Genomic DNA, 13,457 nt, shown 5'->3' with positions numbered 1-13,457 from the left:
GTACCATCATATACTGCAGCAGTGTACCATAGGCAGAAAACGCTGAACAAGCATAAGCGTATCTATGTAACATGGTAAAAATTGTGCGTTCCTGCTGTGTTTTCAAAGTGTAAAGAATTTCCAGCCCTCACTTGTCGTCGATAGGTTCTTGGAACCTGCAGCTTTAGGTGAAAGGGCCTATAATAACGGCATACCTTCTCCGCTGACTGCTTCCGTGTCTCCTTTCAAGAACATTTCACGGGAAGAACTTTTGCGACATATTTCATACCGACACAGCACCCCCAACCTGGTTCATCTTTTCATTTGAATCAGGAAGTGATAAGAAGAACCTCTGACACAACCCAGATTTAAGCGTTAAGAATGATATAAAAGTGGGGAAGTGAACTGTAATCACACAAAATAAGATACAGTTCACCTCCCCACTTTTATGTTATTCATTTTACTTTTTTTCTTGTAGCGAGACACTGGAGGGTGTGATGTTGCCATTTAGTCATTTTACTGGGCACAGTGTGTATTACTCATATTTTGAAGTTTTCATGTTGAATGTATTGTATCCACTAGGTCAGGGGCGTCAAACCTGCGGCCCTCCAGCTGCTGCAGGACTACATCTCCCATCCTCCTCAGTCAGCCAGTTAGCTGAAAGAGTATTATGGGAGATGTAGTCCTGCAGCAGCTGGAGGGCCACAGGTTGGACGCCCCTGCACTAGGTCTACGTCACATAAGCTGCTTTTCATATTCTCAACCATGGACCATGTGACTAGCGGATGTCTCTACTATGAAATCACTGATGAGTGTCCACTCCGCATTTCAGGAAGTATGTAGGGTGATGCATTTTAATGTCCCCCAGGGACAACCTAACCAGCCTATTCAATGCCAGCGGCATACATATACATTATATACACACACACACATATATATATATATATATATATATATATATATATATATAACACCATGATGTCTCCTCTGTGTCACCAGCACAGTAGTTTGTAAAACTAGAAAGTAGAGAGATGTAGATATTGGGTAGAACTCGTATTCATCAAAATTCAATAAACATCCCATTACTGTGCCTTTAAATAGTTTGACTACACAAAGCAGAAACAAATGTGGCGCCAACTCAAATTTTATTAATAAACAAAAAGAAAATTAAAATTGTTTTACAAGTCAACTTTGTCTTAATCTTTGAAAAGGGACACATTCGTATCCATGAATGGGGGCAATAAAAATCATTCCTTATACCGAATAAAGATGTAAGAGAACAGTACAAACTTTGTGTTCTAAAAATTAAACAAAACCAATTGCAATTTTTGTTGATCAAAAGGATGGAAGGCTCCCCGGCACAGAACAGGAAAAGGTGTGTTCCTCAGATAAGGGTTATGTACAGGATGAAGATGGTGGATAATTTATTGGTAATACAACTCCAGGTTCATTCCATCATGAATTTCATCTGTAAGAAAAGTGTCAAAGGAGCACAACATAAAAGGACTTACGAGAAAAGATCGAATCTGACACAAAAAGAATTGCTGGCTTTGCTCAATACATCATCATCACGGACGACACACAAGAAGCGTCCAACCTGCGGCCCTCCAGCTGCTGCAGAACTACATCTCCCATAATGCTCTTTCAGCTAAGGGGCTGGCCGAGGAGGATAGGAGATGTAATCCTGCAGCAGCTGGAGGGCCGCAGGTTGGACTCCCCTGGTATATATAAAGACCATTATTAACCCCTCGACAAGGCTTTTAAATTATTCTACCTTCTATATTTCTTTTGTATCTAAAACCAACGCCTCTGTAGATGACCACCAATTCCCCTAACCTACAACTATGAAAGAACTTTCCCATGCCCACGCTGCATTGCACTCAGAATTAAGTGGGCATGTGAACACTGATTTGCCAATTATAGCAAACCACATGACCAGGGACAGCTTCAGATGGGAGCTGGTTACTTACAGGCGTGACTCCCGTGCTCTACGAGGAATTGAATGTGACATGAATATCATGAGATGTGAAATGATCAGAGATGTAAGTGTATTAATGGGATGTTTTGTTCTTTTATTATTGGGTTCTCAGTGTTCAATAGTTCATGGCTCCTTATACTTCAGGGGCGTCCAGCCTGCGGCCATCCAGCTGCTGCAGGACTAAATCTCCCATCCTCCTCAGCCGGCCCCTTAGCTGCAATAGCATTATGGGAGATGTAGTCCTGCAGCTGCGGAGGTTGGACACCCCTGTCATACTTATTTTGTTAATGAAATGACAAAGGATACAGTCACCTAGTGTCACATGGTCCTTGAAGATTGTGTACCTAAGGAGAGAAAAAAAACATCATAAAAAGGTATGAATGTTCCAGTAGCCAAACACTATGGACTATAACATCACCATAGCAGTAAGCTTGCTATAAATTATTCTAAAAAAACTGGTGTGCAAGCTGAGGCCCTGTAGGAAAAAAACTTCCTCCCCACTGACCCAAACTAATTCCCGTCAGAGATCATACAGCATTTTGGGACTAATGGCCACCTCAATGAGACAGTAATGGCTACAAGTGATGTCAGATTACACGTTTTGGGAGAGGGGATCGGTGCATTTGTGCCATTTATTAAACCTACCACCTCTTAAACAGAAAGAATCACTTTTTATTATCTTTATCGATAAGAAGAGTAGAGCAAAAGCAAAGGAGACAATGTATTGTTTCGTGATCATCGGTACACAGCCATCTCTTGGCGGAACTCACCATTTCTTCAATACAATCTTATCGTAGCGGGTGCCGGTTTGGGCTGCAATAAGCTTCTTCAGGTCTTTAATGGTGTCCTCTGAGCTGAATAGCACTGAATCAAGGAAACTCCGACAATTACGTTAGCAAGATTGCCAAACATCTTCCTATCCACCATTTCTACTTGAGATGGCTTCTAAAGAGCAGTCTGAGGTGGTAAATGTGGAGCAATCACCATAAAAACTGAACAGCACCACATTTAATGTTTGGACATTTGCAGTCATTAGGATTACGTCTCTAGCAAAATGGCCGACAGCGGTTTTGTTGTAGTTTAATACACATTCTGATTTTACAACGATTGCCACCGCAAAGGATACTTGCACTTAACCCGGACTTTCTTTCCCAAACGGTCGTTGCAAACAACCTCGATCATGATGAATCCTGAAACAGAAGTAACAGAAAAGCAGGATTGTTATCAAATGATCAAGAACAGCTAAAAGGATTTGCACTCAAGCAGTCCCAGCCGGTAGCACGGCAAGACTCGAGACGCTCTTACCCGCAAGGACCCCCCCACCACCAAAAAATGTATCACTGCTATCGGATACAAATACATTTTTAGAAAAAGTTCTTGTATTTGTCATTATATAATGTTTACAGGCAGCAGCATATTAGTTATGAGCCCCAATCTACTAGCCAAAGTCCCCCGACTCCTTATCATACCGCCTTGTAAATAGAATAGAATGGCTCAGTCTCAATCACTAAGCCTGTAACACAGCAATGAAGGTTAGCATTGTCCAACTTGATTTTATTTTGCCCCAATAAACTTTCCGGCCGGGTGATGGGTGCTCGATGCAAGCTCTCTATTTTGTATTCCCCCCTGCACTTTGAAGAACGTAAATGAACCCCTTCGCGACCATATGGACGTACCAGTATGTCCTTAAAAACTGTGCCAAGAAGCACGTTAGGGCCTACTGTTTTGCCTTGATTTTGTTTGTGTCAGCAGAAGCCAGCATCGCCGTCGTCCTGCCGACCGTTTGTTGGTAGCGGCGCTCGGCGTGAGCACTGGTACGCAGTTACATAAGGAATGCCCAATCACAGGATCAGGCATTCCCTTCCAGGAGGGGAATCACAGAATTAAATAGGGCTGTCGCTTGGATCCATCATTTGCGTGGGTACATCAAACGTGAAAAAAGGGGAATCTTAAACCCACATATGGTAAAAATGGAAGAAAAGTAGGACACTAAAAACCTTTCGGTACTGAAGGCGTCAAATTACAAAGGTATTTAATGTTTCAGCAATTAATGTCCGAGAACAGTTAAAAATCTCCCATCGGACATTAATTGGCGGATTTTTCCCAGTAATTATTAAAGAAAACTGATATCTTTGCTGATCCCTGTCTGACTGTAATACGAAGGGCAAGTTGAACCCCTCCTGACCAGGTTCTGGTTCTGCGCATGCACAAAGCCCTGCTTTTTTTTACAGTACTTTTCTAATCTCCCTTCTTCTAGAAGATGGAACATCAGGGTAAGAAAGGGGGACAGATGGATTTGGAGAACTTGCCTTTCAGCAGGAGCAGCTCTTAAGTCCTGATGGCTGCAGTTACTTGAATACCCACCAAAAACTGCTCTGCATATGATTCCTCCCCACAGCCCCAATGGGCCCTCACTACTGTTTCCCTTGCTTACATGACAGCAGCAGCAGCAAACAAAGCATGCAGAGACACAACAAAAAGATACAAATAGTATCAACTACGGAATAAACACTAACGGCGCCATTACCAACCGAGCTTACTGATCACAGCACAAACTGCAGGTGAATTCGGAAGCCCAGCAGTCTCTCGCACCCCCGAAAAGCCCTTTCAAGCGAGCAATTTCCCAAACAGGAAGTGACGTACAACGCACGCTGTGAGGATCCCGTGTGTAGAGTGCTATACTGACGCAAAAGTATTCTACCGCCCAAACCCTCAATAGCAAGAGTCATAGTTTAGTTCTCACACTAAAGAGATTATGTCACTAAATGAATTGAAAGTTTGAACTTGTCCGCACACGAGAACGGCATCTGTAAAGCGTGGGGTGTAGGCGCACGGCATTATTAGTATTATGTCTCTTTTACTTATTACTTTAAAGCAGGAATTCAACTCGATGGTTATAGGGTGCCCTTCCTGCCACAGGGTTGCTTTACTCGTTTGTTGCGGAGCTGGTGGTTATGATAGTATGAGGGCGTCATTGTCTCGTTAGCAGCAGATTTGTTACAAAGTAATACAAAGATTAAAAATGACAATATATATATATATATACCATATATATATATATATATATATATATATATATATATATATATATATATATATATATATATATATATAATGTCATTAGAACAAAGTGTGTTCAGTGCTCATACAATGTGTCCTTTGCTTGCAGTTTAATTTTCTTTGGTGGCATCAGATGCCCAAAACTGGACAGTCCTTAACAACCCCCCCTTATATGTCTACCCTCCTATCCAAATACACCCATAACAGATCTGTTCGTTCTTCTCATGACCTGCGTCTCTCTTCTGTCATTATCTCCTCTCATTCCGGTATTCAGGATTGCGCCCCCCCCCCCGTGCTGCACCCCTTCTCCGTAATCCCTTCCGGGTTCCGTCAGACTTTCTCCTCCGCACGCGACTTTCAGAAGCTCTCTGAAAACCCACTTTCTTCAAGAAGCGTACAACCTTTACTCCTAACACTCTCAGCCATCAGCCTAATAAGCCATTAACAACCTCTGCAAATCATCCTGACTTGATTAACTCTTTCTTACCCATCCAAGCAGTCCTCTCCTACGATTTCACTTCCCCTTCAACCACCAACTAGATTGTAAGCTCACAAGAGCAGGGCCCTCTTCTCGTTTTTCTACCAGTTTGGTTTTTATGCGGGATTATAAATAATTTCACTGACTCAGCGCAACTGAATCTGATTACACTATATAAATAAATCTAATGGAAACTAATAGAGGGGAGCAAGGATGACACCCACATTTCACATGATTACCATTAAAATCACAGACATCTATGAATTCTGAATGAGACAAATCAACGTTGCCCAGTATTTAGGATTTAAATTGATTTAATGTATGGATGGTTACAAATCCCTAAGATTGTTCTGTAGCATTTACAATGAGTGTGCCACCATCTACAGCAAATGCTCTGAAATACACCCCTCATCTTACATATGAGGTTGCCTTCTAATCAGACCTCAAACAGAGGTCTGACTGCACGACTAAGATCCAGATCCCCTGCAGCACTGCAGTGGACCTGGATCCTCCTCTCCGGCAGCCAGTGAACGTCTGTGAGATGCAGGCATATCGGGGGGGGGCGGGGGGCGGATTGGCAAATGGGGAATAAGGCATATCTGGGGGGGGCAGAGTGGTAAATAGGGGGAATAAGGCATATCAGGGGGCAGAGCAGTATATTGGGGACAAAGTGGCATGTCAGGGAGGCAGAGTGGCATATAGGGGGGCACATGTGCATAACTGAGGGCAGGTTGGCAAATAAAAGGAAATATAAACAAAAATGCATTTTTCTCAATCTTAGTTTTTATTCAATCTGAACAAATAGTTTACATGTGAATTAATATTTACTAATATTTCTTATAGGGTAGAGTTAAATTCAGGCTTTTTCTTTTTTTTCTAAATTAATAATCACATTTTGGGGGGTCTTATAATCAGGGCCATCTTATAATCGAGCAAATATGGTAATATTTGGTTTGAATGAACTTTTGTAATGAGTAGTAAAATTATTGTTTTAATATTTCATTCTTCACAGCAAGATGTTACCATTCAGACATACAAAGCTTAAGCTATTTCTTACCCAACAAAAGAAAAAACGGAGGTAGACAACACTGGAAATGATTTACTGATTCCTATTTGGATAAGAGTCTAGAGGAACAATGGAATCCTTATGAAGAGACAAATTTTATGGTTTACAAATAAATGGGTTGTTACACCTACTGAGCGCAAAGGTGTTTGTCAAGGGATTGAATGAAACAATATTGTAAGGGTTAGGACGAGACACGCAAGGGATTTTTTTTATTCAATATATAAAGCGTGTCAATTCTAAAGTCTACAAATGATCATTGCATTTCCCCATTTCAAATCATTTATTTTGATTTCAAAGTATAAATTAAATCAGTCATAGGAAAACATAAACTGATACGTAAAATATAACTAATGTATATTAACACCACCTAATATGTATATTTTTATAATATTTGATTGATATTTTAACAAGTTAATGACTACAGATTAAAAAAATCAATGTAGCTATGTTATCATTATAGAAAATTGTAATTTATTCATTGAAATTGGATGGATAATTATTTTTATAAACCCCACTGATTATCTCTTACAGATGGATTTAATAAAATTAAATATAAATATATGTAATTTAGCACCTACCTAGGGAGAAAGTGACCATGTCCATAGCAAGAAAAGGCAATCACCAATGTGAAATCAGGATCTACCCATAAGTTATCCCAATTTATAACCAAAAACATAAAAATGGTTAAAAAGAGGGAAAAATTGAAGAAACTCTATTTTTATTTTTCTCAGCCACACGCAATTTTTCAAAACCATTCAAGGATGCAACCATCAACCAAACCTAATTGACTTCATCCTTGATAACCTACTCGATAATGTATTGGAGTTTAATTAATGTCTTAATTTTCATGTAATTAGGCTGTAATAGTTACTCAAGCACAGTTATAGACACTGAGGGGTGTTTATTTTATATTGTGAGACTTAATGGTAGTATAATCATATTTGCAGTCTCACTGCACGAAATTGGACATATATTTGTTCTTATATATAGATTTTTCAGCTCAGTGCAAATGAAGATTATATGAACTATGGATGAGAGGTTATCTAGTCTGAAGCTAATAAAATATATTTAGAGATAATAGCATACTGATACTGGGGTTGTTGAAGCTGACATTCAGGTGGTTTGGTCGATAACAATATTGTTGGTGGCGTATATTTTAAAATCTTAAATCAATAGTGGAAGATGTGGAAGGGAAGATGTGGAAGGGAAGTGTATGTGTGTATATGTGTTTTTATGGGCAGGTGTGTGTAAAGGCAGTGTAAATGGGCAGTTGTGTGTAAAGGCAGTGTATGTGTATATGCGTGTTTATGGGCAGATGTGTGTAAAGGCAGAGATGTGTAAAGGGAGTGTATGTGTATATGTGTGTTTATGGAAAGGTGTGGATAAAGGCTGTGTGTGTGGGCGGGGTATGTGTATATGTGTGTTAATATGCAGGTGTGTGTAAAGGCAGTGTGTGTGGATATGTGTGTTTATAGGCAGTTAAGTGTAAGGGTTGTGTATGTGTATATGTGTGTTTATGGGCAGGAGTGGGCAAAGGCAGTGTGAAAGTGCAGTGTAAATATAAATAGCCTCTGTAAAAAAAAATGGCTGGGGGGGGGGCACAACTTTCCATTCTTGCTTGGGGCACAAAAGGAGCTAGCTACGGCTCTGGACAAGATGTTACGTTTATAATACTATAGTTTACTAATCTTTGCTCTTAGCAATGAAAAACAATGTTTACCCATTTTTTTTTTACTGGTGGGCATCAAGGCAGGGGTAATGGTGATAGCCAGGGGGGTTTAGGTTTAAATCATTTAAAGCTAGAGGGCTTCTAGGGATTCTGGGTTTGAATGTTCATGCTTTACATCGGCTGATGACCTGGAAAGGAAACAAGAAAACGAGTAACGACAACACATATCCTAAAAAGGCAAAACATTTTATTGATGGAAGGTCAATTGCTGAATGTATCTCATGCTGTCCATTGGAATGTTCATGGTTGTCTTTCCACAAAACCTGAAAAATGCAACTTATCACCAATTGGATATCTGTATGCCTTTATTTTGATGATGTTCTGTATATCCCACGTTGTCCTGAAAGAAACATTTATTTAAACGATGAGAAATCTTTTTGGTGTAAGGTTTGCATACAAAGAACTTTCCTTCTGTTTGCACATTGGCTTTCTATATAAATTAGTTAATTTTGTGAATTGTGGTAATAAATTATTGTTTTATTTATAATCGGTGTAGCATTGAGCTGGCATATTTTATAAATTCTTGTGATTTATTAATGTGCTATGCGTAAGTTTAGATCACCACCAAAAATAAAGATAACTAGGTCATTTAAGGTTATAAGGGTATTTGAATATTATCAATTATTATTACCTATTCCATCCAACTTAAAACTTAAAACCTCGGCCACATGAATCCGTAGAGCGTGGAGGACGCAGCTGCCTACAGGAGGAGACAGCTACCCGTAGGGCCACTTTTTGTTAGACGTTAAATGCAGATGTTCAGACAAGGGGGATGTCAGCATCAGCTGTTGTTTGCGCCATGAAGAATAACCTTTAGATCTCCTCCTACAGTTGGAAAAATGTCCAAGAAGTCTGCAGGTGGTCTGTTTTTTCGCTCTGTTTGTAATGAACCCTGTCCTGTATGTTCAGCTGTCGCTTTTTAGTTTTCTTCAAAACACTCTAAAGTATTAGTACGGGAATCACGATTTTGTATCATAGGATATAAGGTTCTAATCCTTTTTTTTAAAGTTAGATAAAAATAATTCTTAGATCCAGAATAATTCGGTTTGAACGTATTTGGACGTACCTGTCTTTATTGGATACACTGTCCAAAACCATCACAGAACAGAAAAAAACAATATATCTAAGGTGCTGGGGAGGAAATACAGAATATCCAGTCAGAAAGTCACCCTACCCATGCCTCTAAATATACCCCCCAAACAAAAGCGTCCCTCTGTGGCCATCATAAATGGTGTAATGTATGTGCCCGGTCTCCCTGGATGTAATGTAAATAGCGGCATATCCCACAGCACTTTATGTGCCAAAGCAGGAGGGGGTTACAGGCAAGGCTGAGAGGCAAGTTTCACAGGGATATGATGTCATATACCCGGGAACCCTATGAGTTTGACCCCGAGCCTCAGGTTTTGTGCCCCAATCTCAGGGTCTCAGGGTGAAGATGCAGATTATCAGATCTGGAACTGGCTTCTTCTTATTCTACATTGCTGTAACTATATAGAAGATTGTCAGTTGGTTCTTTTGCTACCTGAATGTGGTTGATAATCCCTGCTTGAATGCAGGTGACTCAATCAAGTCAAGGTTTCAGGGAGGACTAGTGTTAGAGCCATTTGGTGAGTCATTACATTCAATCTTCATAAGGTCTCAGGGTCAGCTCGTTTAGAAAGTTCCCAGGTATGCTGACACCCTGCTTTCTTTAGTTTGTTATAGAGGTGTGTTCTTTTTGAATCGATGAGCTTAGTGGGTCAGTAAAGTCCTCTGATCTCTGCAACCAACCCATAATGACAACCACCTGCAAAAGCAGAACAATAAGAAAGTGGCGGGAATGAAGAACAGGACTATTGTAAAGTATGATGTGACTCTGAGTTCATTTAAAATGTTGCAAGGTAAGCATGTGGTCTCCCTTCTCCAGATATTAAGTGACTATTACAGACGTCAAACCTTGTAGTTTTGATCACAAACAAAAGAATCCCTGCCAATTACTAGATTAACTTCCACGTACTTCCAGCTGTTTTTATTTTCTAATAAAGTAAGTCGAAGTGGCATTTTTTGGTAGCTTTCAGTCCTGTTTTTGATCGTCCTGCACGCTCTTGTATTCTATATGGGGAAATATAGACTAAAATAAAACGAGAAATTCCGCTTGCTATGGTTGTACAATAAAGAAATAAGTAGACCACAGTAGGGCTGCAACTAATGATTATTTTAATAATCGATTAGTTGGCCGATTATTTTTTCGATTAATCGATTAATCGGATAAAAAAAACCACACTCTGCCCCATCAGTTTCCCACCCCACACTCACTCTCTCTCTCTCTCTCTCTCTCTCTCTCTCTCTCTCTCTCTCTCTCTCTCTCTCTCTCTCTCTCTCTCTCTCTCTCTCTCTCTGCTACCGAATCGTTCCACTTACAACGTTCAACCGCAAAACTTTATTCAAATCTTCATTGTTCACGCGCGTCACATCCGTCATTACGTAACTTCAAGCAGACGGACACTACAGAGCTCTGCAGCAGAAACGGGGGAACGCTGGCGGAGGTAAGTATTATCAATTTTATCGATTCGTTGTTTCAGGTCTAGACCACAGTTCAAAAAAAAGAGGTTAACCACATAGACTGTGTGCTGCGTCTCCATCAATGGCGATGGTGCAACCATCATCCCAACCCCACACACTTACTGTTTCTGTTTTGACATTTGTTCTATTTCTGCCACCTACATATTAAAAACATTGTTTGCTTCTCTTCCCAACATCCGTTGCAACTAAAGTTCTTGTTAATGTTCTTATCTCTCTTCTTAACCGTAACTGATTCTTAGCTGGTCCATCTCATACCCATCTTGCCCCTTTACAATCAATCATGAACGCTGCTGCTATCTACACACATCGCTCTATAAATACCGGTCTCTTCCCAGGCTGCCTGTGTGCTTCAGGATTTAATTTAACCCCTTAAGGACAATGCGTGGTCCCTAAACCCATTGAAAACAATGCATTTTTGTCATTAAGGGGTTAAGTTCCTGATTCTCACTTAGAAAGCTTTTCACAGTGGTTTCCCTAAGCAAGCCTTCACTTGAAGTGTTCCCAGGTATGGTCACCTGTGACCTGGGCGCCAGCTTGTCAGCAGTAACACCCTGATTAGTACATTGCATGTTCTTATACACTTTGGTCCCGGCCTATGGATACCACCTTGGAGGCATCACCAGCCACATCCTGACAAGTCAAAACTGTGTCTTTATCTTGTGTGTTTTGTTGTTTTTTTTTTCCTCTTTGGTTAATGTGATTATTTTGGATAAGTTACATTTAAACATAAGGACTATTTTACTTAAATGACGCCCAATAAAAGAGAATGATGACAATTTATCCCTGTTTGCCTTACCCTCCCGTACAAAGGAGACAACCAACAGCAACCAGCATTTAACAACAGGGCAGATATTAACTTAATGGGGAGGACCCCAATGGATTTCACAGTTTAGGGGGCCGATAAAGGGAGATGAGCGGATCCTCCCCACCAGCCCATGATCCCCATGCCTGCAAAAGTGAGACAGTGCTGAAAATGATTTTACCTGTGAGAAAGCTGGACACCTGGGTGGTAACTTTTTTATACTGCGGATGAAACCTGTATTATAAATTATAGTGAAATAAAGAATACACTTAAATGCGTATTGTAAGCTCATTTGAGCAGGGCCCTCCTTACCTGTTTCTGTAAGTCAAATTAATATGTTATATATGATTGCGCTTTATAAAACAATATAATAGTAAATAATGTATATTTTTCCACTGCAAATTTTCCCCCCCAATATCTCCATAATACAACCCCATCCAATAAACACACTCACACACTTTGATGAACACAAAGAATTTATACAAAGATAAAGGACGAAAACATAAATATGCATATATTTTTTTTTTTATTAAAAAATATAGAATATTTGTAATAACATTTGTGCCCTGAATTGCTGGTCTTTTTTTTAGCAGTCACTGGGTTGCAACAGTGGTTTTGGTTGGTTGTGTCCTGGAAAACTGATGTGATGTATAATCAAAAGCACTTAATACAAAAGGTTGGGACAGATCATCTATTTTACTGCATCAAACTGCGCTGAATACAAACAGAGCTGTCGCAATGGGGTGACAATGGAGGCTGAAGACCTGAATCTGTTGTAGATCACTATGTATGTATAGCGTGGATCATGTGCATAATTGGGAACTTTCCAGGGCTGGTACTCCAGACTTCTTCCCTCCTTCACCTTATGGGAAGTAGGAAGGGGTGAGATGGGGATGCAGGTAAAACACACCATAGACTAGAAGGGTGGAGAGTGGGCAGAGTTGTGACATGGAGTGGACAGATCCACACCCCCCACAAACCTGCTGCCCCAGAATCCTGATGATCATCTTTGATTCCCAGAGCCTCAGGGAATTCCCAGGCAGGATCAAGCGTATCCATACTGTATATTGGATGTGGGGGATCTAGATGATGTAGATGAAGAAACAAATAGCAGCCTGTCCAGCAAGCTAGTGCGCCAGTGGGACAAACGGGCTGAACCCATCCACTAATGTGACTTCAAATGGTACCAAGAATAAATCCAAAGTTTAGATACTTTCTTCAGGACTTCAGTGTCTTCTCCTCTCAAAATAGTGATTTTTTAATTAATAGCACCTAGGTGTGGAATACAGCAACCCCACAGAGGACTTAAGAGGTGTTTGCATGCTACAGCATTTATTCATCCAAGATCACACTGGAGCATGACTCTGCGACGGCATTTATATACCATTTTATGGTAAATGTACATGCCATAGCAGTACTGTTGAATTCATGTATGTGAGTTTAATTGCTACTCACGGCTAGCCTTTAAACCTTATTTCATTTTTTGCCATTGCTATAAACCTGGCGTATAATCTCATTGTATAGCTCCACACAACATATATTTAGAACTAACTGCATCTACCACCGGTAGATTACTCATATTATCTTGGCTGCTTCAGATCACATATTCTGTTCTGTGAATACCCAGAATTCTAAGGAAAGCCGGGGAAGAGATTATTCAAGGACACAGAGGAGTTCGGAAATGAATCAAAGGGCATGTTTCATTTAAGGGGTTGGGATGTGCCACAAGCACAGCGATTACGCTCCAATGAAACCTTGGTAGAGCCAAGGTTTCCCACGCATTTCTGTGTCAGCACTGCTCTT

General features: G+C 40.3%; 1 protein-coding gene across 2 annotated transcripts; it reads right to left on the bottom strand.

Annotated features, from left to right (window-relative positions):
• Nucleotides 1–1,107: 1,107 nt before the first annotated feature.
• Nucleotides 1,108–4,597, bottom strand: UBL5 (ubiquitin like 5). Of its 2 annotated transcripts, none has more exons than XM_053464297.1 (5): nucleotides 4,489–4,597; nucleotides 3,084–3,147; nucleotides 2,728–2,811; nucleotides 2,264–2,301; nucleotides 1,108–1,447 (listed from the first exon to the last, which is right to left on the bottom strand). In XM_053464297.1, exons 2-5 carry the CDS (start codon nucleotides 3,137–3,139, stop codon nucleotides 1,404–1,406), a joined length of 222 nt encoding a protein of 73 aa, XP_053320272.1. In that variant the 5' UTR covers nucleotides 3,140–3,147; nucleotides 4,489–4,597; the 3' UTR covers nucleotides 1,108–1,403. The 2 variants fall into 2 exon arrangements, with proteins under 2 accessions (XP_053320272.1, XP_053320273.1); XM_053464298.1 differs by having other exon boundaries at nucleotides 4,498–4,597.
• Between the last annotated feature and the right edge of the window lie 8,860 nt (nucleotides 4,598–13,457).

This window comes from Spea bombifrons, chromosome 4 (genome assembly GCF_027358695.1).
Source record: "Spea bombifrons isolate aSpeBom1 chromosome 4, aSpeBom1.2.pri, whole genome shotgun sequence".
Classification (NCBI taxonomy): domain Eukaryota; kingdom Metazoa; phylum Chordata; class Amphibia; order Anura; family Pelobatidae; genus Spea; species Spea bombifrons.
The sequence above is the reverse complement of the archived record's forward strand: the minus strand, read 5'-3'. Positions and strand labels throughout refer to the sequence as shown.